We start from the raw sequence: 21556 nt of genomic DNA, 5'->3' as shown, positions 1-21556 counted from the left end.
TTTTAGTTCACCAGACAACATGATCAGGAAGCAAGAATTCCAGGTACTTCTACTATTACTATATTGTTGGTTCAATCCTCTCCCAACTGGAGAGGTATAGCCCACAAGTGTTACTACAATAAGAGTCAAATATCATTATCTAAGTGCAGCTATGCACACCCCTTACTTCAATACACATCCAGACCCTGCAGAATAGAAACAAAGAAAGAAGACAGCACTGATGCTTCTAGTCTTTATGGTTGCATAGATAAATAAAATCTGAAGCAATAGAATGCTGAGAGAGCAGGTGTAAAAGAGGTGTGAACTGCCCCCGTGAAATGCTTATTTTTTAGCCTAAGGCTAATAATTTTCAAATAGAGATGTACAATTGTCTGCCTAATCTGCATGTACAAGTACTGCAGTACAAGTACTATACACACAAACTGGCTAATTGCATAAACAAATACCGTATTGTCCCGAGTATAGGCCGCACTTTTTTCCCCTAATTTAAGTCTTTAAACTAGGGGTGCGGCCTATAAGCGGGATCTTGCCCAAAAAAAACCAATAAAAATACTTTCAATCCCAGCCGCGGCGGGGATTTAAATGGCTCTGGGCTCCCCGCCGCGGCGGGCAGCCCAGAGCGCTCTGAGTCCCAGCCGCGGCTGGGATTGAAAGAGCTCTGGGCTCCCCGCCGCAGTGGGCAGCCTAGAGCCCTCTGAGTCCCGGCCGCGGCTGGGATTTAAAGGGCTCTGGGCTCCCCGCCGCGGCGGGCAGCCCGGAGCCCTCTGATTCCCCGCCGCGGCTGGGATTTAAAGAGCTCTGGGCTCCCCGCCGCGGCGGGCAGCCCAGAGCGCTCTGATTCCCCGCCGCGGCTGGGATTTAAAGGGCTCTGGGCTCCCCGCCGCGGCAGACAGCCCAGAGCCCTCTGAGTCCCGGCCACGGCTGGGATTTAAAGGGCTCTGGGCTCCCCGCCGCGGCGGGCAGCCCGGAGCCCTCTGATTCCCCGCCGCGGCTGGGATTTAAAGAGCTCTGGGCTCCCCGCCGCAGCGGGCAGCCTAGAGCCCTCTGAGTCCCGGCCGCGGCTGGGATTTAAAGGGCTCTGGGCTCCCCGCCGCGGCGGGCAGCCCAGAGCCCTCTGATTCCCCGCCGCGGCTGGGATTGAAAGCGCTCTGGGCTCCCCGCCGCGGCAGACAGCCCAGAGCGCTCTGATTCCCGGCCCGCGGCTGGGATTTAAAGGGCTCTGGGCTCCCCGCCGCGGCAGACAGCCCAGAGCCCTCTGAGTCCCGGCCGCGGCTGGGATTTAAAGGGCTCTGGGCTCCCCGCCGCGGCAGACAGCCCAGAGCCCTCTGAGTCCCGGCCGCGGCTGGGATTTAAAGGGCTCTGGGCTCCCCGCCGCGGCAGACAGCCCAGAGCCCTCTGAGTCCCGGCCGCGGCTGGGATTTAAAGGGCTCTGGGCTCCCCGCCGCGGCAGACAGCCCAGAGCCCTCTGAGTCCCGGCCGCGGCTGAGATTTTCTTTAAGTTAAAAAAAGTTAAAAATTTAATTTTTTTAAAATAGCACCAAACTTTAAGGGTGTGGCTTATAATCAGGAGCGGCCTATACTCGGAACAATACGGTAATCAAAGGACAGAAATACACCTCTACCTCTATATAATGATGTCCTCAGGAGCCAAAAAAAATCTTACCATGTTATAGGTGAAACCGCGTTATATCGAACTTGATTTGATCTGCCGGAGCGCGCAGCCTCGCCCCCCTGGAGCACTGCTTTACTGCGTTATATCTGAATTCGTGTTATATCGGGTGGTGTTATATTGGGGTAGAGGTGTAGTCATGATCCTAAAAGCATCCTGCATCATTTTTCTCAGCCAAATGATACTTACTGTAAGAATAATTTTACTAATTTAAAGTTTAGTGGCCATATACTACTCACAATCTTTGTGCAAACCTTCTTTTGTTACCATTCGAAGATCCCCTGTAGTATATGGCTCTTAATTTGTAGCCCTGGTGAAAGGAACATAATTAAAAGTGTAATGTGGCTTGTGCACAGAAAGAGGGATAAGACTACGTATGATGCGTCTATATTTCTGCAATGAAAAACTAATTCTTAAAGAGTTAAAAGATGTGATTCTCAAACAAAAAAACATGTAAAATTAAAACAAGCTTGTTAATGCAAAATTATAACATGTCAAAATTGAACAAAAGTGGCACTTTACACAGACTTCAGCATTTGTGGCCAACACCCTTGATTCATCCAGGCCCTAGCTGTCAACAGTCCAGGGTTTTCAAACATCATCAAGGGATATTGGTGTCACAGCCACTAATCACAGCCAGGAATATGTGACAGCATTAGGCAGCCTTTTTTCTCTGAACTACTTTTCTCCTATAGCTAAGCTGTCCTGTCCCTGCCACCTCATGCCTTCGTCTCCTCTCTCATGAGCAGGAAGACCCAATCCTCACCCACTTTCAGCTATCTACAAGGGAAGGAGCTGAAACCAACTGCTACTGAAAGACAAGACACAGCTGGCAGGGAGCAGAAGAGGAGCCTGCATGTGATAGGAGTTGAGATAAATGGGGAAGAAAGCAGGAGAGAAGAGGGAAGCCTTGAAAGGCAGAAATTGTACAAAAGTGTCAGTGAGGGGTGGAGAACAGAAGGAGCCACACTTTTCAGATATGCAAAGAACGTAAGGTCTGCTAAAGGAGTTATGTGCTTTATGCATCTTTTAGATTATTTTTTCTTCCCTCTCTCTCAGCACATTAAAAAAAGTCCCCTAGAATTCACACAGCTTTCTCATCACCATCAGACGCCAATTTTTTTTGGAAAACTATCCCTGACCATTTTCTTCTGATATTGGCAACTTTGCTCACGTAATGGTAACTGCAATGATTTTAAACAAACAGCACCAGCCATGAGGGACCCTTGTCAGCAACTCAGCACCAGGCTGTGGGAAAACTGCAGGCACCTTCCCACTTCAGTGTGCAACCTCAGTTCTCAAACTGTGGATCAGGACCATAAAGTGGGTCACGACCCAGTTTTAATGGAGTCACTAGGGCTGGCTTAGACTTGCTGGGGCCAAGCTAAAGCCTGAACCCAACTGACAAAGTAGAAGCCCAACGGCTTCAGCCCTGGGCAGCACAGGTCAGGTTACAGGTCCCATGCCTGTGGCTGAAGCACTTAGGTTTCAGCTTTGCCCCTCCCAACCGTCTGAGGCAGCAGGCCTTGGGCAAGCTCAGTCACCCTTCCTAGGGTCATGTAGTAATTTTTGTTGTCAGCAGGGGATCCTGGTGCAATGAAGTTTGAGAAACCCAGCTACAGCGGACTCCCAGCTGCAGAGACTAAAGGCATCCCCTAGCACACACACAGAGCCCGCTGTGGACTTGCACAGCCCACCCCCAACGCGCAGGAATCGCAGTCCTCCACCCCTCCCAGTACCCAGGGGCCTCGGCGCTGGGCTGCACAACTAAGAGCCTCTGCCCCCGACATAAGAGTCCGCTGCGCCCTCCCCCGCCCGCCCGCGGCCAGAGAGGGACGACGGCCCAGCCTATCAGTCGCAGGTGCCGCACTGCACGCCGGGAACTGTAGTCCTCCTGAGAGAAAGATAAGGGGCGGGCCTCGGGGACGATACGGACCATCTGAGGGAGCTGCGCCCCCAAGACAGAGGGTCCCGGCTCTCGCCAATTTAAGTTAGTTAGGCTGCCGATACTGGGCATGAGCATTGATACATTTGCCCCCTCCCGACAATCCTGGTTCTAAGCATGCGCACTGACACCTCTCCGCTCCCCCGGTTATTTCCTGGGCATGCGCACTGTCAACTCCGTGCCTCACTAGCCCTTGAGCCTACCTACAAACCTGGCCCCTTGTTGTTGAGCCTGCGCACCAGGATATTCCTGACCCCCATCGGCAACTGATGAGCATGCGCAGTGTGAAACACTAGCTGGCCGGTTGCTGAGCCTGCGCAGTGCGGAGCCTTTCGGGAAGGTTCTGTGTCGTCTGTTTCGCTACTACAGCTTTTCTCTTCAAGGAAAATCCGTTCAGGGTACGGGCGACCTACAGCCCCAGCCCCCCACCCTGCCTCGCCGGGACCCGACCGCACCCCCTTCACGGTCCCAGCCCTGCCTCTCTCACTAAGGAGACCTGACCGCAGGCCCGGCCTGTCCCCGCGCCTCCCTCCGAGCTCCGGCCCCATCCCTGGTCCTTCTGCCTCGCCGGCACCCGGCAGCCCCCGGAGTCTCCCTTCTCTGGGAGCCGGCCGCGGGGCTGGGGCTGCCAGGGGCTCCCGGAGCCAGAGGGGATGGTGGGCGCCGTCTTGGGGGTTGGGGCCTCGCGCCAGCTAAAAGCGTCGTCTTTGGAGCGGCGGCCCCGGGCCGGGCTGTCTTTGGGGCCGTTCTGGAGTCGCTAGGTCAGCGGGAGCTGAGCACCTGGCAGGATCGGGCCCAGCTAGGTTAGCGCTGGGCAGGTGAATCTTCTTCCCTTGCTGCGGGGCTGATCTTCCCTTCCCTCGTTGGGAGCAGAAGTGAGGCCCAGAGAGTGCGAGGGGAGGGCAGATCTGCTACAGGAGGAGGAAAGATCTTCCAGTAAGATCTTTCTGACCCCTTCAGCCCTGCTGCTAGGGTCGAATTGAGGGAGAAATCCGTTGCCTCTTCTCTCTGGTTCAGATTTTGGGGGGCGGTGGGTGACTTGCTGTCTTCCCCTTCAGTCCTACTGCAGCAGAGGAAAATGGGCCAGCCTGCAAGCTGCAGAACTTGATGGCATCAAATGTGGAGCCGAAGTGGCTGCTTGCTGTGCTTGCATTTAGGGTCAGCCCTGTGAGATGGACCATCTTAATGGAGAAAGAGATTGGCACCGTGTTAACTGCGCGGTTCTCTCTCCTTTGCTGCAGTGCCCACTTTCACCGTTGCCTCCTGCTCTGCCTGCTCCTGCTTTCAGCATGGTAAAGAAGAATACTATCCCCGATGGGTAAGTATCCCTCACACTGAGAGAGGCAGGAGCGGGCCCGGCCCCGCCTGCAGGGGGGGGGCTCTGACTGCCCCATGCACTCTCTCGCTACAGCATCTCCTCTCTGCCACCTACAGCCAGTTAAGGTAGGTATCTGCTCCAAGACAGGGAAGACACAGCCCACCATCCCCCAGGTGAGTATAATATCCCAGCCTGTCTGTGAAAGCTTCTCCTTCATCAAGCAAACATAGCTCCTCTTCCTAGCTTCCTTCCCCCTGAATTGCGTCCTCACAACTGGGGAGGGAGGGGCGAGACAGTAGTCCATCCTTTCAATTTCTCAGATGTTTACAGTACCACCAAGAGCTGGGGAGGAGATGGGGGACAGATGCTTGCATGCATGTGCACAAGGGACATTCTCATAGATACAAGTGCAAAAGACCATTTTTTTTCCTACTTGTACTTTTCAAGTGAACTATCAGAATGTTTACTGGTGATGTCTCAGGCAATAAGTCCCAGGATGCAGCGTTCTATCTGCATCCTAGTGATCTGGCATACTGGGACAACTGGTTGTGCTTCATATTAAAAATGACAGTGGCTGCGATCTGCTCCATTTTTTTTTTAATAATAAATGTAGCCTTTGTGCTACTGGCAGTTCACCAACAGACTTAGTTGGGTGCACGTAAACTTAAGGGCTAGTAGTATGGAGTAGTCAGTGAGGCTTATGCCTTTCATCAGAAGATCTCAGTGTGTTTCAGAAAGGTGGGTATTATCCCCATTTTACATTGAGGGTTAAGTAGCTTTACCAAAGCCTTTGAATGAATGAAAAAGTCAAAAACAGCATATAGGAGTCCTGATTTCCATTCCCTGCCAAAAAGATCGCTTATGTTGATCAATCCAGGGCAACAAAAATAAATATTTTTTTTAAGTAACTTCAAAGAATTTTAGATGAGTTTGGTCATAGCGGGCTGTGGTCAGGAATTAAAACTTGTTAAAATATCAGTAGCTTTATAAATAATAAAAAGTATTTAATAGTTTTAACTTAATTTGTTCTTCCACTTTCCTTTATACTATATCCAAAGTTTTAAACGAAGTTAGATTAAAAGTTTTACTTATTTTTATTTAAAAGGTCTTAGGTTTATCAAACAGAAAGGACAGAAACTTACCCACAAAAGCTTATGCCCAAATAAATCTGTTAGTCCTTAAAGTGCCGTTAAAAGAATTAATGTCTTGTTCATTTTCTTCATGGCTTAGGTTATTAATATTTCAGAACTGGGAACGTGTTCACTAACGAATTGTTCCTTCCTTCATCCCCTGAATTTGAAGGAAGTGAAGCAGCTATGACCTAAACACACAGGCTACAAGCATCCCTTTCTTAATAATGAACGTTATCCTAGTTTCTACTTAAAATTAGAAACTAACACATGTGTACATTCCCAAATTGAGAAATAAACTCTATCCTGTAGGAGAGTCATCAGCTAATAAAATTTAGGAGCTTAAGCTTAAAAATTTAATCTAATTTGTCAGTTTTTGTACTTTTCCAAACTATGCAGCTGTGTTTTTAAAGATTGTCTTTCAATTTCATGGTTTTTGTCACTGAAGACATTACAAGTTATTAAACAACCATAGTTTTAATCTTATGTAAACATTTAAATATATTTCTAGTGAAACGGCCTTTAATAGTATATATGTGTTTACTTAAAATTAGAAGTATATTTGAAACATGGCCCAAAAGGCTTTTGACCTGCCAAGATCAAAATTGAGGTACTTATTTTCTTGGTATGGTTGATAGAATCAGTAATATAAAGTTAGTGTAAGGAAATGCAGTTCCTTGGTATATTTGAGTTTTAGTGGCATTGCTAACACTTTCTCCTGAAGATAAGTGAAAAAGGAACTGATTTTTATCTAATTGTTTAAAAATGTGTCTGGTCTTACTAAGTCTACATAATGTGTTAATGATTTCTATTTCTTTTTGGTGCACATTCTTAATATGAATTTTCTGGTAAGAAATTGCTTGTGTGAAAATAAAATGTTAACTAAATTGCTGAAAACTTTCTGGGCAAATTGCTCTGAACCATTCAGAATTCAGTTTCTTTACTCAGTTTATGACCAGAAAATTTGAAACAGGACAAGTTCAAGCAGGTTAGGAACTATGCAACTCAAAGCAATACCATCAATTTAAACTCTAGTTTAAAACAAACTAAAAGTAGTTTTTAGGTACTACAATTAGCCCTGAATCACCTTCCAGTTTTTATTTGTTCCCATCCTTTGTTGCTGTGCAAACAGGAGAGACTACATACGGAGGAAACAGTGAAGCTTAATGCTTGTCTACACACATATAAGTTGTACCACTTTATACTGGTATAATTAAAACAATATAAACCCCATAGTGTGGATACAGTTACACCTGTATAAAGGGGCTTCTACTGGTACAGCTTATTCCTGTACAGGAAAGGGAATAAGCTATATGGATATAAGGCACCTTTATACTGGTAAAACTATATTCACAATATGCTGTCAAGAGCACCACTTTTTCTCCCCAGTTTTTCCCTCATAAATTTTCATTTTTAATATTCAGTTTTAATTGTAACAATAACAGCTTTAAAAAATTTTAGATAGACGTTTGGGATATATTTTTAATTTGACATTGTCCCTCTAAAATCAGATTCTAGAGTGTTCTGCCACCATATCTGTAACTAACTTAACTAATTGTATTTTATTTCTTATACAAAGTCACCTGAAGAACGTACTGTATTGAAGGTTAACAGCGTTTTAGGCTTGGTCTACATTACTAATTTATGTTGGAATAACTATGTCACCCCCGAGTGAGCAACACCCCTGAGCGATGTAGTTATACCGACATAACTCTCAATGTTGACAGGAGGGCTTATCCCATCAACATAGCTACAGCCTCTCAGGGAGGTGTAGTAGTTGGCCTAGCTAGTGTCTTCACTAAGTGCTTTGATGGCGCAGCTGCACTGGTGCAGCATTGTAAGTGTAAACAAGACCTTATTTTTAGATTTTTCTGAAATTACATTTAACCTGAATGGCTAATTACTTTAAGACGTCTTTATATTATTATTAATCCATCAGTACCTGATTTCAGCAAATAAAACAGTATTGCTTAATTAGACATTTTAAAAAGTTGTTTATAAAGCTTTGTAATTCAGTGATATTAGAAATGCGGTGACAAAATTAGAGGACCATGTCTTCAGTATTATTATTTTATTAGGGAATAAAATTCTTCTCTTATTGGTGGCTGTTTAAAAGAATACTGCCACGTATATCAATGTTTGATCAACCTTAATTATTTAAAACTTGGTGGTGACTGAACTTTTTTTTTTTAAAGACTATTGCAGATACATTTTTTTAAAATCCCTTTATGTAAGGTGTGTATGCAGTGTTTTGCTGAACCAACCAGTAGAGGGAGTTCAAGTTACTTAAACTATTTACAGAGCTGCCAAAACACTAACAATGAAAATTGTATTTATTTATGCACCAGAATCCAAATTAAAGACAGTGAATACCGTTTCCATTGCAGTTCTGTTCTGCTCTGAAAAGTGACTGTAAAAATGGCACCATAGTCATGAGCTCTATTTAGTCCTCCTGTTCATAGTTACATATGTTGTCTTAAATGATAAAAATGTATCTTTCCTGCTTTTTTACTTCAGTTAACACTTTGGAACTAATACAGCTAAGTGAGAGTAAGCTGAATTCTGCTTATTCTTGTGCACCATAAACAGAATTGTTTGCTTAGTTCCTAAAAGCAATGGAACTACACGTCAGCCTTTGATTTTAAGACCATCAAGTTTGGACAGGTATCACTGAGGGCCTAATTTGGCCTATTGAACACTTATTTGTGAGGCTGCATGAGAAGAAAAGTTCAAAGTTCGGATTCAAAGTTGTTAACAGGGCTAGCAGTCTAAAATAAAACATTGTTTTAGAGATAAACTGAGCAAATTTGCTCTGGAAGTCAGTGAAACAATGTGTAACCTCAGAAAGCCTTTTGAAGTCTGGCCTCAGAGCAGAATCACACTTTAAACACGGGGGAAAATAGGGCAAACCAAGTTGCATAAGATCTCTGTTAGAAATCTGTGGTATCTGTGTGAGAATTGTACATTTCTGTAAAGCACTTAGACCCAGATCCTGAGCTGTAGCACACAGTTCAAGTATACTATTCTGGAGATGAACTTATGCAATCTGTAGTATTTCAGTCTCTCTGTTTCTATACAGTTTAGTTATTTGGCATGTGTATAGCATCTGGTTTGGAATTCTGTTTTTTTTTGGGGGGGGGGGGTTGTTTAAGGTAAGTACTAAACTCTGAAAATCGCCCTCTAATCATGCATATTCGCAAAGGTCTGCAAGTTTTGGAAACCTCTGAATTGTTAGCCTCAGATGGTCATCTTTCAAGTTACTTTTCTCCCCAGTGTAACTTTTAAAAGATGTACGTCCGTCTTTACCAGGTTTTCACTGTTAGTCAAAAACCTTTCCCAACACACACATGCCAATATTTTAATTTCTTTGCTGAATCTGTGTTCCTGATGTACTTCAACGCTGGAGTTTTCTGAGCTATTATATTCTGGAAAGTACTATAGTAGAGAAATATGTTGCTTTTTTACTTTAAGAAATAAGTCTAGTGTCCATTAAAGACACCAGAATGATAGAACATTCTCATTTCCGATACTATTTATGTATAGAACAGATAGAGCAGAGGCAGTGCAGGCATCCCATAGTTCACTCCTGCTGTGCTCTAAATCTGTTGTAACTGCTGTATCACAAACAATCTTGGACATAGCCCACTGAGCTATCAATTATCCTATGCATTATTGCTTAATGATGCCAGTGAGGAATGACAAGCCAAAGACCAAAGGCTTTATGCTTTTAAATTGCTTCTGATACTGAGAAATCCAATTGTACAACTCAACAGTTCTGTCATTTTACTCCTGTAAATTAGTCACCTAACATTCTGCTTGCCCAGATACCTATGGAAAAGGTGGGCAAGTAAATCTTGTGCTTGAAAATAAAAACAGAAGTGTATATCTAAACTGTGTGAAATATACCAAATAAGTATAATGAAGGTAACTCATTGCATATTTTATCTGCAACTTGTTCTAATATAACTTTACTTTCCTCTTGAGAAGATACAACTAAGCTTTTCCCAAGAACTGATATACAGTGGGATCTACTTCAGCAGCCAAAAAACTGAATTCATTCACTGGATAACAGTGATTCCCAAGATGTATTTTTTATGTTATCATTTAGATTGACTGTTCACATAGGTGAAAACAGCTGCTACCTTTATTATTAAAATATGATTTACTGTTTCGGCATTACCAGTGTTGCATTGAACAGACATAACTACAAATATTGCTAATATTTGCACCTCTGTTTGACCTCTATTTTATGACAATTCAGGTGGATGATAGTTAGTGGTTCTACTTTTATGATATCTAGTCTCTTAATATAAAAGTATCCAGTCAGTTAAAAATCAAAATAGTAAGCCATTCTTATCAAATATAACTTGTATTTATAAGAGTGGTCTGCAAGTCTTCTGTCCAAAACAACATTCGTAACATGGTTTGTTGAAGTAATTTCCTTGCTGTCAAACATCTGTCTCAGAGCCTAACTGAAAATGTTCAGGCTCCGTAACATAATTTATTCATAGTCACCTTATTAACATAGGGTAAACTCATCTTTCTGTATCCATCTCTTTCTAGAATTGCTCCCTCAGGTACCCACATCAGATTAGACTCTTACATTTAGAGCCTGTCACTGATCTTCAATCACTCAGATGTGATTGCTCAAACAAGAGCTCTTCCCTATGGTTCCTTTTTCTTCCTTTTTGCCATCCTGGTAAAAGGGACCACTGCCATTGGTTCACTATTAAATACATAGCCATTTGACCCCAGGTCAGCCTTGTTCCCTTATACTTGTTACCAAGGTACACCTAACTAAATATGATGGGAGCTTTCTTACTTTGTTTTTAAGAGAGTTTCCAGCTCTTGTGGCAGATCTCTGAAACTCTTTAAATATACAAACATTAATTTTAAAAGAATGAAAGGGTGATACGTTTTCACATAAACCAGACTTAAGAATACTATTCATATACCTTTTCTAAAGTAGCTAGCTAGAGTACTAGTATAATAATAATATAGTTAAGATGCTATTTTTATTTGAAGCCCCTGTTTTCAGACCCAAATAACTTTCTGGAAAAAATTAGTCTGAGCTTGACATTTTTATGCTTGTTCTCATCTCAAAAGTGAGATACTTCCCTTTTGTTTCGAAAAGCAGGTAAAATTCTATGTGCTTTGAGGTCGTAGTACATTTGGGGGAGGGGAGGGGCACAAAATGTTTCCATGTGTAGAAAAAAGTTTGACTTCTATTTAAATATTTGCGTAACTCAAATGGCTTTATTTTTAAGACATCAAATCTTTATGTATATAGTTATATGGAGTGTTTGCAAGTCTGAAAAATTAGAGAAATAAAGATAATGACTGAAAAAGTACTGTGTATGCGCAATATGTCACTTACTGATTTATGTGTGCACAAGTGTATAATAAATGCTTTCCTGTTAGAACAATAAACTTGTGGGCACTGTAAAACCCAGGAAATTTGAATTTAGACAGTGGGGCCACGAGAGGCTTTCAAAGCTGTGTAGCCATTCTGATGCAAATTTAAAGGTGAGATTTGACTTGTACTCCTCACACACACACACCTTTTTAAGATGCTGACAGAAGATCAGCATACATGCTCTTCCTTCCAGAGGTTGGAAAATTACATGTGCTATGAGACTGTATTTTAATTAATTGTACGTGGACTATCTCCTATTTGATAATTAGCTGCTCCTTTCACATTTGTTCCTGAATTTCCTTAACACTTTTGGTTCTTCCTCTTACCTCCTGAGAACTACTTCGGGACTTCTCCAGTATTCCTTTGACTCCCTATGGTTCATTCCTTGATTCTTTTATCATCTACCTCCATAGCTTCTTTCTACATGTTCTCAATGAATCACATAGATTCAGCTGTCACTTCTATACTGACGATTTCTAGATATACTTCCGTGCCCCTAACCTTTCATTATTTCTTCAGTCAAGCATTGCTGCATTTTTCTGATAACTCCTCTTGGATTGTGTGCTGTTTCCAGCTCAGTTTCTCCAATAATTAGCTTTTTCACTCACTCCTTTGTTTCCATTATTGTTGACAAAACCACCATTTTCCTGTCACCCTGTCTCTAATCTTGATATCATCTTTGACTTCTAACACCTGCCCTACATCTAGACTCACAGACTTCCGCTGATGCAATTTCCCCTCTACCCTATTATTAAAATATTTATTCATGTCTCCACTATTGTAACTACCATGTCTCTGGGTAACTCTCCCCATTTATCCAAAACTCTGCTATTAAAAGCTTCCTCTTTGATAGCTCTAACCACATCATCCTTTCCTCCTTCTCCATCCCCTGTTCCTTCACTGGATTCTTCTTGTATTCCAGAACAAGTTCAGATTTCTTCCTTTCATAGCTCTGCACCATCCTATGCTTTATTTCATCCTAACCCTCTGTTGTTCTCTATGGATCTTATCTTTTCCTTCCCCGGTGTGCCCCATACACTACTTGTAAAGGTAACCTGTAAAGGGAGAATTGTACCCTTTGTTTCTTCTGATAGATAAAGAGTATCTGAAAGTTTGTCGTCTTCCTTCTGCTTATTTTATACCTTTTAGAAATTTCGGAATATTGAGACATTGGTTTTGGTGAGTTTCCTTGGGAGAACTAAGGACTGGAATGGAGAGTTTTTCCACATACTTAATTGAGAGAAGGGGATGTAGAAAATTTGCCATGGTCCATCTAGCCCAGCGTCCTGTCTTCAAATAGTAGCCAATGCCAGATGCTTCAGACGGAATGAACAGAAAAGGGCAATTATCTAGTAATCCATCCTCTTCCATCCAGTCCCAGCTTCTGGCAGTCAGCGATTTTAGCGATGCATCTGGTTACATCTCTGATCATCTTGGCTAATAGCCACTGATGGACCTATCCTCCGTGAACATATCTAGTTCTTTTTTTATCCCATGGCATTCATGATATCCCATGGCAACAAGTACCACAGGTTGACCATGTATTGTGTAAAGATTTTTTTACGTTTGTTTTAAACCTGCTGCCTATTCATTTCATACAGTAGAACCTCAGAGTTACGGACACCTCGGGAATGCAGGTTGTTCGTAACTCTGAACAAGACGTTATGGGGTGCTCCTCAGGGCGGACTGCTCGGAGCGGGGGCTCACGCCCGAGCCTGCAAACTTCAGGTTCTTCACTTCCTACCTTTAAGGGGCAACCCCATCCAAGGGGGTGGGGACAGGCAGCTGGTTCTAGCCCCCTGGCTGCAAGGATGATGAGTGAGGCACACTGTGGAACTGAGGCGTCAGTGGCCGCGGGGTGCAGGCTGTGGCCTTTTATAAATGAGCTGCTCTTCCAGAGCACAGTGTGCAAGCAGGAGCTTGAGCTTGGGCTCCAGCAACAAATACTCCCAGGCAGGTTCCAGCAGGAGCTCAGGAAGTTTCTTTCCTAGGCTCAGACTGAGCATTCAAGCTTGTCCCTCTAGGAGGGCAGGGGAGAGGACGACGTCCATGGCTTATGGGAAAGCAGCGCAAACCCCAGAGCTGCTCGTGCCAGCTGCGCCCTGTGTGGCAAGTTGGGGGTGGGGACAAGAAGCCCAGATGCAATACAGGCACAGTACAGTATTTCCTGGTTTGTTTTGGTTTTGGTCTCCACTCCGGTTTCACATGGTGTCCAGTTGACCTGTCGGTCTGTAACTGGTGTTCGTATCTTTGAAGTTCTACTGTAGTTTCTGTGTTATGTGAAGGGGAAAATAATACTTCCCTATTCACTTTCTGCACACCAATCATGATTTTACTGACCTTTATCATATCCCCCCTTAGTTTTCTCTTTTCTAAGCTGATCAGTCCAAGTATTTTTAACCTCCTTGAATTTCCATCTCAAAACTTTTTCCTGTTAGGACTACCCTTGCTCTACTTCCATACTCTTGATCCTATTCTCCCAAATGATGATAAAATAACAAATATAAGGAGAAAATCCTTAGAGCTAATGAGACCTACATAACATGCCTGTTTTGAATTATTGTTCTTCCTGTCCCCCTCACCTGTTGTAATAACTCTTATGTTACCTCTAACTTAGAAGATGAGCTCCTGGGGCCAGCTAATGTGTTCTTCTTGTGAAGTGTCAGTCATACATTGTAAAATAAATGATAAAATGAGGGTGAAGTGAAGTGGTTTTCATTGAGAAATGCCCCTACTCACACTCCATTGCTTCATTCATGATAGACCACAACTGACCTATTGTGCCAGTGAACTTTATATAATAGTTATATATTACATATATAACTTGTTTAATGTAGTTTGGTTTTCCAAAATAATTGAAAGAAGGATTTCTTAACAAATGTGGACTTGGAGGAAGCTGAAGCTGTTTTGACCTTATAATAAACTGCTGTATATGAACTATATGCCAGTATTGGTGTCTCAGAGAAATTGCCTTGTCATTCTATTTATTAGTACTGTTTATATTACTGTATCTGAATCTTAGGTTTTCATAGTTTTTCCTTCCCATGTTCACCCCATTTCCAGTAGACAGAGGGATCTGGAGGTTTTATTGTTTGTTTTTAATTTTTCCACTCTAATGCCATCTCAACATGAATAGGTAGGGTAAAGTATGTCCCTCATTGTCCCCTTTATCACATCGGTGACCACAGAAGCGCTCATGTTCAGCCCTTCTTGGTTATTATTTTGGGTGCTTTAAAAATGTGGGCAGAGGTAGCAATAAATAGGACACTATCATGTACAGGGGAATCCAGCAGCAAGTTTTTGAACATCAGTGACCAAAATCTCATTAAACTACCTTTTTAAATTTACTTATTGATATATTTGTGTAAATAACATTCTCCCTTGTAGTCAGACAGCAGTTCCTGTCTGATCCATTTAGTGATGCAACAGTCCAATATTTGCTCTTGATTAATTAAAAATATAGATTAAATCTACTGTTGTCAATAGGGTGATCAGATGTCCCAATTTTATAGGGACAGTCCCGATATTTGAGGCTTTTTCTTATGTAGGTGCCTATTATCCACCCATCTCCTGTCCCAATTTTTCACACTTTCTATCTGGTTACTCTGGTTGTCAATAAACAGATCTCTGTAACTAACTGGTAAATTCAGTGCAGCAGGAAGGTTAAATTTTCAGTAAGTGCACAGGTTGAGCATGCAGTAGAATGCTTCTATGAAAATATTTGCTGTAGGTTAGGCAATTAGTCCAGTTAAAAATAAATATTGTTGCACATCTAACAACTCGTGTCCAATTCCACAAACAAACTCTCCAATTTTCAAACTATATTTTGGCCTTCCAGAACACTAATCAATATACTCTTAACGTACAAGTCCCCTCTTTTTTCAGCATCCTTATTTGCACTGTATAAATAGCTTTAGCCATTTGTTGTTCATATAAACAATGGCCTTTCTAAACAAAATGAAAATTCGTAGCTGAAGAAATCCAATTTTTCTAATGCTGAGATCAGTGTTGGTTACATTAAAATGTGAAAAGAAATTATACAAATCACATTTTAACTCCCTACACCCAATTTTTGTGACTTCTGTGATCACATACTTGGCATAATTTGAATTTGGGTGTCTCAGTCTTTTTTTGTCTCCTCCTTTTCCAAAATAAATTACACTAGCCAGATACTTATCAAGTTTTTATTGCATCATATAAGGCACATTTATTAGAACTGTTAGGTAGAATCAAGGTCAGGGGTAGGCAACCTATGGCACGGGTGCTGAAGGCAGCACTCAAGCTGGTTTTCAGTGGCACTCACTGACCGGGTCCTGGCCACCCGCCGGGGGAGCTCTGCATTTTAATTTAATTTTAAATGAAGCTTCTTAAACATTTTAAAAGCCTTGTTTACATACAACAATAGCTTAGTTATATATTATAGAGATAGAAAGAGACCTTCTAAAAACGTTAAAATGTATTACTGGCATGCGAAACCTTAAATTAGAGTGAATAAATGAAGACTTGGCACACCACTGCTGAAAGGTTGCCAACTCCTGATCTAGGTGATTTTTTTGGCCATTTTATTATGGTAGCAATGACTATATTTAAGGTTGAAATGCAACTTTCTTTAAACTCCCTACTTAAGTTGATTATAGCTTACTCAAACCAATTAATTGGGGACTGGAAATTTTTTTGTACTTGATCTTTACCCAGAAGGGAGTGTTTTGGAAAGTTTCAGTAGAATTCATTCAGATATTTATTAGTTCTTTATGTGTAAAATATCTATTTTCCCTATATATTCTGAGAAGAGGTTTTGCACATACATAGAGACTGGATCAATTTCCTTCAAGATTGCTTTTGTTTTGTGGCTGTTAATGAGATATAAGGAGCAAACTGAGTTTGAAGGAAATTGGTTCAGTAGTTTTGAAGTAGAGCTCATTGAAAGCATTTTCACACACAAAAAGTATGTTTTAAGTTTCTGTGCTCGATCTGTTATCTAGGACATTAGGGTGTACATGAACAGTAGAGTTTGGCCTTTTTTCTGCTCCATCTCTACTGGCTTTGAATATTGGGAGCACTGTGAAGCACTTTAGTGTAATTTGCTGGACTTTACAAGTTTAAACCTTACAATCACTTTCCGAAGTTTCCAGTGTGGTTGTGACGCCCTGGAGACCACATGAATTAAAGTAACGAATACAGTGTTGCAAGGCTGATCTCCTTTGTTCTATTCTCAGCTCTACCACTACAAAACTTTAGCGGACACCATCAACTTAAAAACTACAATAAAAAGTAACGACTTATTTTGGGCTTTGAGATAGTGCTGTCAAATGCACATTGTGGACAGTTTGTTTCTTCTTTTGTTTGTGTGGATAGTCAGCACAGCAACGGGGAGAAAAACTTTATTATTATTATTATTATTTTTTTAAATAGGAAAATAATATTAAACCAGTACAAATTAGCAGGGAATACCCAGGGTCATGTTTTGTAACTGAAACTTAACTTATTTTGAAACTGATTGCATTTTAGAAACTGACCACATTTTTAAGTAGCACAATGGAGCCCCAACCTCCTTGGCCTTTAAGTGCTACTGCAATGTAAATGTTAAATAGTAAGAATAAAGTGACAGTATATCTTTAATACTTTACTCTTAGCACTTTACACACATTTAAGTGGGCTTTGTAACACTTTTAGGAAGTAGGTAACTATTACTACACCCATTTTACAGATTGTAAAATTATTGCTCGGAAAAAGTAAGGATTTGTCTAGATAAGGGAAATTTATACCAGTATAATTAGCAAGTTTCCTTAATTGAGACAAGCCCTCCATTGATCAAGGTCACATGGAAAATTAATATTAGAACCAGGTTTGTCGTCTGTGTCTCTTAACTGCTAGGCCCATGTATATTGCATTAGATGAACCTTGCCTCCCAGCCTGATCCTTAGACATTTTTCATGTTTAGGGCATAAGGAAGTTTAATAAAAATGCTTTACAGTTATATAGTGTATTTTCATCTGTAGCTCACAAAACTCCTTGCAAAGAGCGAACCACGTTACAGATTCTGAGAGAAAAATCACTCACTTGCCTGATTTCACACAACAGAGCCAGGCTTACAGGCAATGGCCTAGCCAATCCCACTACAGTGCCATTCAGGCAAATCAGTCAGTTTTTCTTCCTAGTGTATAATATCACCTTTGGGCATGGGGAAGGGCTTATAAATCTTCCCTTGAGTATATGGGAGCCAGTAAATTTATATTATATGCTGCTGCCCAAACAGTTAGCCACAGAGCCCCTCTATCTCCTGTACTCAAGTCCAGGGGGGCACAGTGTAGCAATCCTTGAAGAGGACAAGCTTTTTCTTTCCTCTGCTGGCCCAAAGTCCATCCCACAGCATTTTGTGCCTATTTACCTTTCTGTAAAACAGACTACACTTATATCTGGCTTCTCCTCTGTAGATTTTAAAACATTTGACAAAGTTGATAAACTTGAGTGGCCCTATTCTACAGATCAGTAAGCATCAGATACAAAGATCTGTGGTTTAGTAGATTTGCTACCTTAGATAAATATATTGTTTCCTGCCCCAAACTTCCTGTGCAAGTTTTAACAAGTCATGTAACCTATCATGAGCTTCCATATTAGAATAATTTAGAATTGCTCCTTGATGGGTTCAGGGTATACAGTTGAATTTTTAACTCACTGAGACCCAGGTGCATATGCAGTACATAGTTAGCATTTTGCCCACGTGCTAACAGTGCATGCACAATGGTTGTTTTTCAAAGGCTTATAACTCACCCAAATTAAAATATTTTCACCAAAACACTGTTAGACACCCCTTCGACCTACAGGCTCTTTCCCTCCCAAATTTCATTGTCCTAATTCAGCTCATCTCAGTACAAGTGTGGTTTTACAGCTATATACAAATTTTTAACTGTAACCATTCCATTTTGAAGATTTTTTTTTAATGTGCAAAGGACTAATTTTTAACGTAACTTCAGAACCATTTCATTTAATTACTTGAAATTTATGGACAAAATCCCATTCTATACTAACAGTGATCACAAAAACTATCACTAGAAAATATTTTTCTTGTGCTTTCTTAGAAGATCCGTGAAGATTGGTCTCATAATGGAAACCTGGTTGCAGACTTAGTTATGGAGGGCCAGCAGTCTCTCCATATAATTTGTGTAGCTGTGCTGAATAATGGAAGAATCTTTGTGCTCTGAGAAATGCTAATTCTGTATCCTAATTGACTCACCTAAATAATACTCATGTTCTTCCAGCATCGTGGGCACCTTTCCCCATTACGAAGTGTCATGGTGGATTCTTTGTCATTGGCAACTTTTACATCAAGATTGGATGTTTTTCTAAAAGATATAGTCTAGGAATTAAATTGGGGAAGTTATATGTCCTGTGTTATACAGGAGATCAGACTAGATCGGGGTTCTCAAACTTCATTGCACCGCAACCCTCCTTCTGACAATAAAGTTACTACATGAACAAGGAGGGAGATGGGGGGCATCGGAGCCCAAGCCCTGCTGCCCTGTTGGGGGGGGCGAGGGGTGTGGAGGGAAAGAGGGACTCAGGCCATGCCCTGCCACCCCAGGTGGGCAGAGAGGGGGATGCAGCTCAAGCCCCATTGCCCCAGGTGGGGGTGGAGCTCAGTGTTCAGCTTCAGCCCTGGGTCCCAGTAAGTCTAATGCTGGCCCTGATGACCCCATTAAAATTGGGTCATGACCCACTTTGGGGTCATAACCCACAGTTTGAGAACTGCTGGACTAGATGATGACAGTGGTCCCCTCTGACTGTGGAATCTATGAATTCCCCCCACCCCCAATAGTAATTTATTAACATTATTCAAATGTGTAATATTGAAACAAAACAAAAGAAATGTTTCAGTAGTCATGCTAGCTAATAGTATTTATTTTGGATTTATTTAAATCAAAATATCTCCTTCTGGTGAAATAAGGCAGATTTTCAAAAGAGTTCAGTTTCTATTTAGGCATCTTAATAAAGTAGCCAGCTAAACACTTAGAAAACCTGACCACTTCATTTAGATGCCCAAATAGGATTGCTGCTTGGTTCTGAAATTTTTTTTGGAAATCTGGCCCTTGACATGTCAAGCAAGTAGCTGTATGATCCATCAGGGAGAGCAGGGTGCTATTTACATCTTTCTCTTTGGAGTGATATGGGAGCAGCAGAGTCTGATGTTTATAAGACATTTAATGTAGCTTGAAATATATCTCAAGACCAAAAAGAGCAGTATTTTTTTGTGCATTTGCTGAGAAAAGCTTACTCCAAAGAAGAAGAAACTTTATTACAGAAGTAGCTGTTTTATATGAAACTTCAGGTGACTTGTATCATATTAGTATAATTTGAAAAGTATTTTATCCTTTAAGTATTCAGAAAAATATACAAATATATATTTTTTTTATAAAAGATGGCGGACTTTGACACCAGTTGGACAGCCTATACCAGGAACGAGATTCATTGCTTTCAAAGTGCCTTTAAAAGGGGTATGTATAAAATGTTGTTTCACTCAGTCCGTACTAATTGCTGTGTGAAGAATTATGGAAAATAGCATTCAAATTCATGCAAACTGCAGAACAGATTCAATGTGAAAAATTACAGAAATTATTTTTCTATTAAAATTAGTATTTAGCACATTCAGTCCTTTTCCAATGAGCTTTCCATAAACTAAAGATGTTCACTTTTTTAGGTGTAGACTGGTACTTGGTGTTACTGAGTAAGTTTACTTATCTCTCATTCATCATGACTTTCTCACCAGCTAATCTGCACCATTCAATTAACATTACAGAATTTAGTGCTTCCGGAGTGTGTTGGTTCAGTTTTGAGCCCAGTCTTTTGCATCTTCTGAAACTGCTGTAATGAGTCCTACTTGTGGTGGTGATTTTTGTGATGTGGATAACTGTCCACTTTACATAAACCAGAAATTAATTTCACATACATGATGATCACCCATTAAAGGGTAGTGGTCACTGGACCACTTATGAAATAGTGGCTATAAATTTATGTCTCCATATCCTGTTCCTGTAAATTGCACAGAAATGGACAAAAGAAGTGTATTTTAAAGAAACGTTTTGCTTAAATGCTCTTTAATGGTATGTAGGCACCATCTTATATGAAAGTTCCATCTTAATCTGTTTCACATGGTTGGCCAGATTCTCTGTTTTGCTGAGTTTATGTTGGTCAAAGCAGAGACTGGAAGCAGTCATGGAGCTGTTTAGGCTCCCTGATACTTTGCCTGGCCCTGATGCTTATTAGAGAATTTTTTGCTGCTGTCTGCATTCTTCTTACACTCACTTCAATCCTGATAAGACCTTGCTTCAAATATACAGGGAAAAATGATCTTAATGCAAAATTATAAATTTATGTAGCATCCAGTAACATGAGTGACAGAGAAGAAAACAAACAGGCAGGGAAAAATAAGTATCCCCATCATTTTGGGAAGATTGGTGAGCCAGTAAGCTGTTCTATCAGACCTCCCTAGTTTTTATGTAGAATAGACCAGTTGGTTGGGATTTTTTGCAGATCAAGTGGGTAAGATTTTTATATTTTATTTTGCTTATTGACATCAGTGCTAGATTTGTCTGTGTTCAAGGAATTACTTTAAATTGTTATATTCATTCTTCATTGTGCAGGACTTTTTTCTTGATATGAAATTAGTGCTTATTGCACTGGAGCTGTTGCCACAGTGTTATCTGTTGTCATAATATCATACAATAAAATCATGAATTTATTTTGGGTCGTCAGTTCCGTCTCAATTTAGTTTTTTAATCCACACAATACATTGAATGCCTATGTTTCCTCTTGTTCCTGATTCCTTTTATGAGGCAGATGTTTCTATTTTTATTGGAATTTGTAAAACACAATCTTAAGTTCCCTTTTTCATCACAGGCAATTAACCAGAGACTTACTCCAACCCAGAAATTTACACCCAAAGACCTGATTGCTGCAATGAAGGCCCTAAATGTGGAACTTGGATTAATTATTGATTTAACATACACCACACGGTATTATGAAGTTAAGGTAATAGTAAAACAGTAATAGCAAAATTAAATGCACAATTACTGCTACCTTT

At 41.2% G+C, this 21556-nt stretch overlaps 2 protein-coding genes across 6 annotated transcripts in view; one reads left to right on the top strand and one right to left on the bottom strand.

The window, feature by feature from the left end:
* CC2D2B (coiled-coil and C2 domain containing 2B) overlaps positions 1 to 3910 on the bottom strand; it is a 111028-nt gene extending 107118 nt beyond the window's left edge. The window contains exons 1-2 of one of the 4 annotated variants that reach the window (XM_045023935.1): positions 3818 to 3910; positions 1909 to 1979 (exon numbers count right to left, since the gene is read on the bottom strand). Coding sequence is in view for 1 of the 4 variants with exons in the window: in XM_045023934.1 (XP_044879869.1) it covers positions 3606 to 3692 (87 nt within the window). In the remaining 3 variants the exon portion in view is untranslated. Of the gene's footprint in view, positions 1 to 1908; positions 1980 to 3605; positions 3752 to 3817 lie in introns of those variants that run through there. The other 3 variants (XM_045023937.1, XM_045023936.1, XM_045023934.1) reach the window with 3 other exon arrangements.
* LOC123374229 overlaps positions 3840 to 21556 on the top strand; it is a 35772-nt gene continuing 18055 nt past the window's right edge. Inside the window, exons 1-4 of one of the 2 annotated variants that reach the window (XM_045023939.1) lie at positions 3840 to 4012; positions 4856 to 4932; positions 19895 to 19970; positions 21373 to 21504. In XM_045023939.1, the coding sequence (XP_044879874.1) occupies positions 4904 to 4932; positions 19895 to 19970; positions 21373 to 21504 (237 nt within the window). In that variant the 5' untranslated portion in view covers positions 3840 to 4012; positions 4856 to 4903. The remainder of the gene's footprint in view (positions 4013 to 4855; positions 4933 to 19894; positions 19971 to 21372; positions 21505 to 21556) is intronic. The other variant, XM_045023940.1, reaches the window with a different exon arrangement.

The sequence above is a fragment of the Mauremys mutica genome, chromosome 7 (genome assembly GCF_020497125.1).
Source record: "Mauremys mutica isolate MM-2020 ecotype Southern chromosome 7, ASM2049712v1, whole genome shotgun sequence".
Taxonomy (NCBI): Eukaryota; Metazoa; Chordata; order Testudines; family Geoemydidae; genus Mauremys; species Mauremys mutica.
This window is presented reverse-complemented; position numbering and strand designations above follow the sequence as displayed.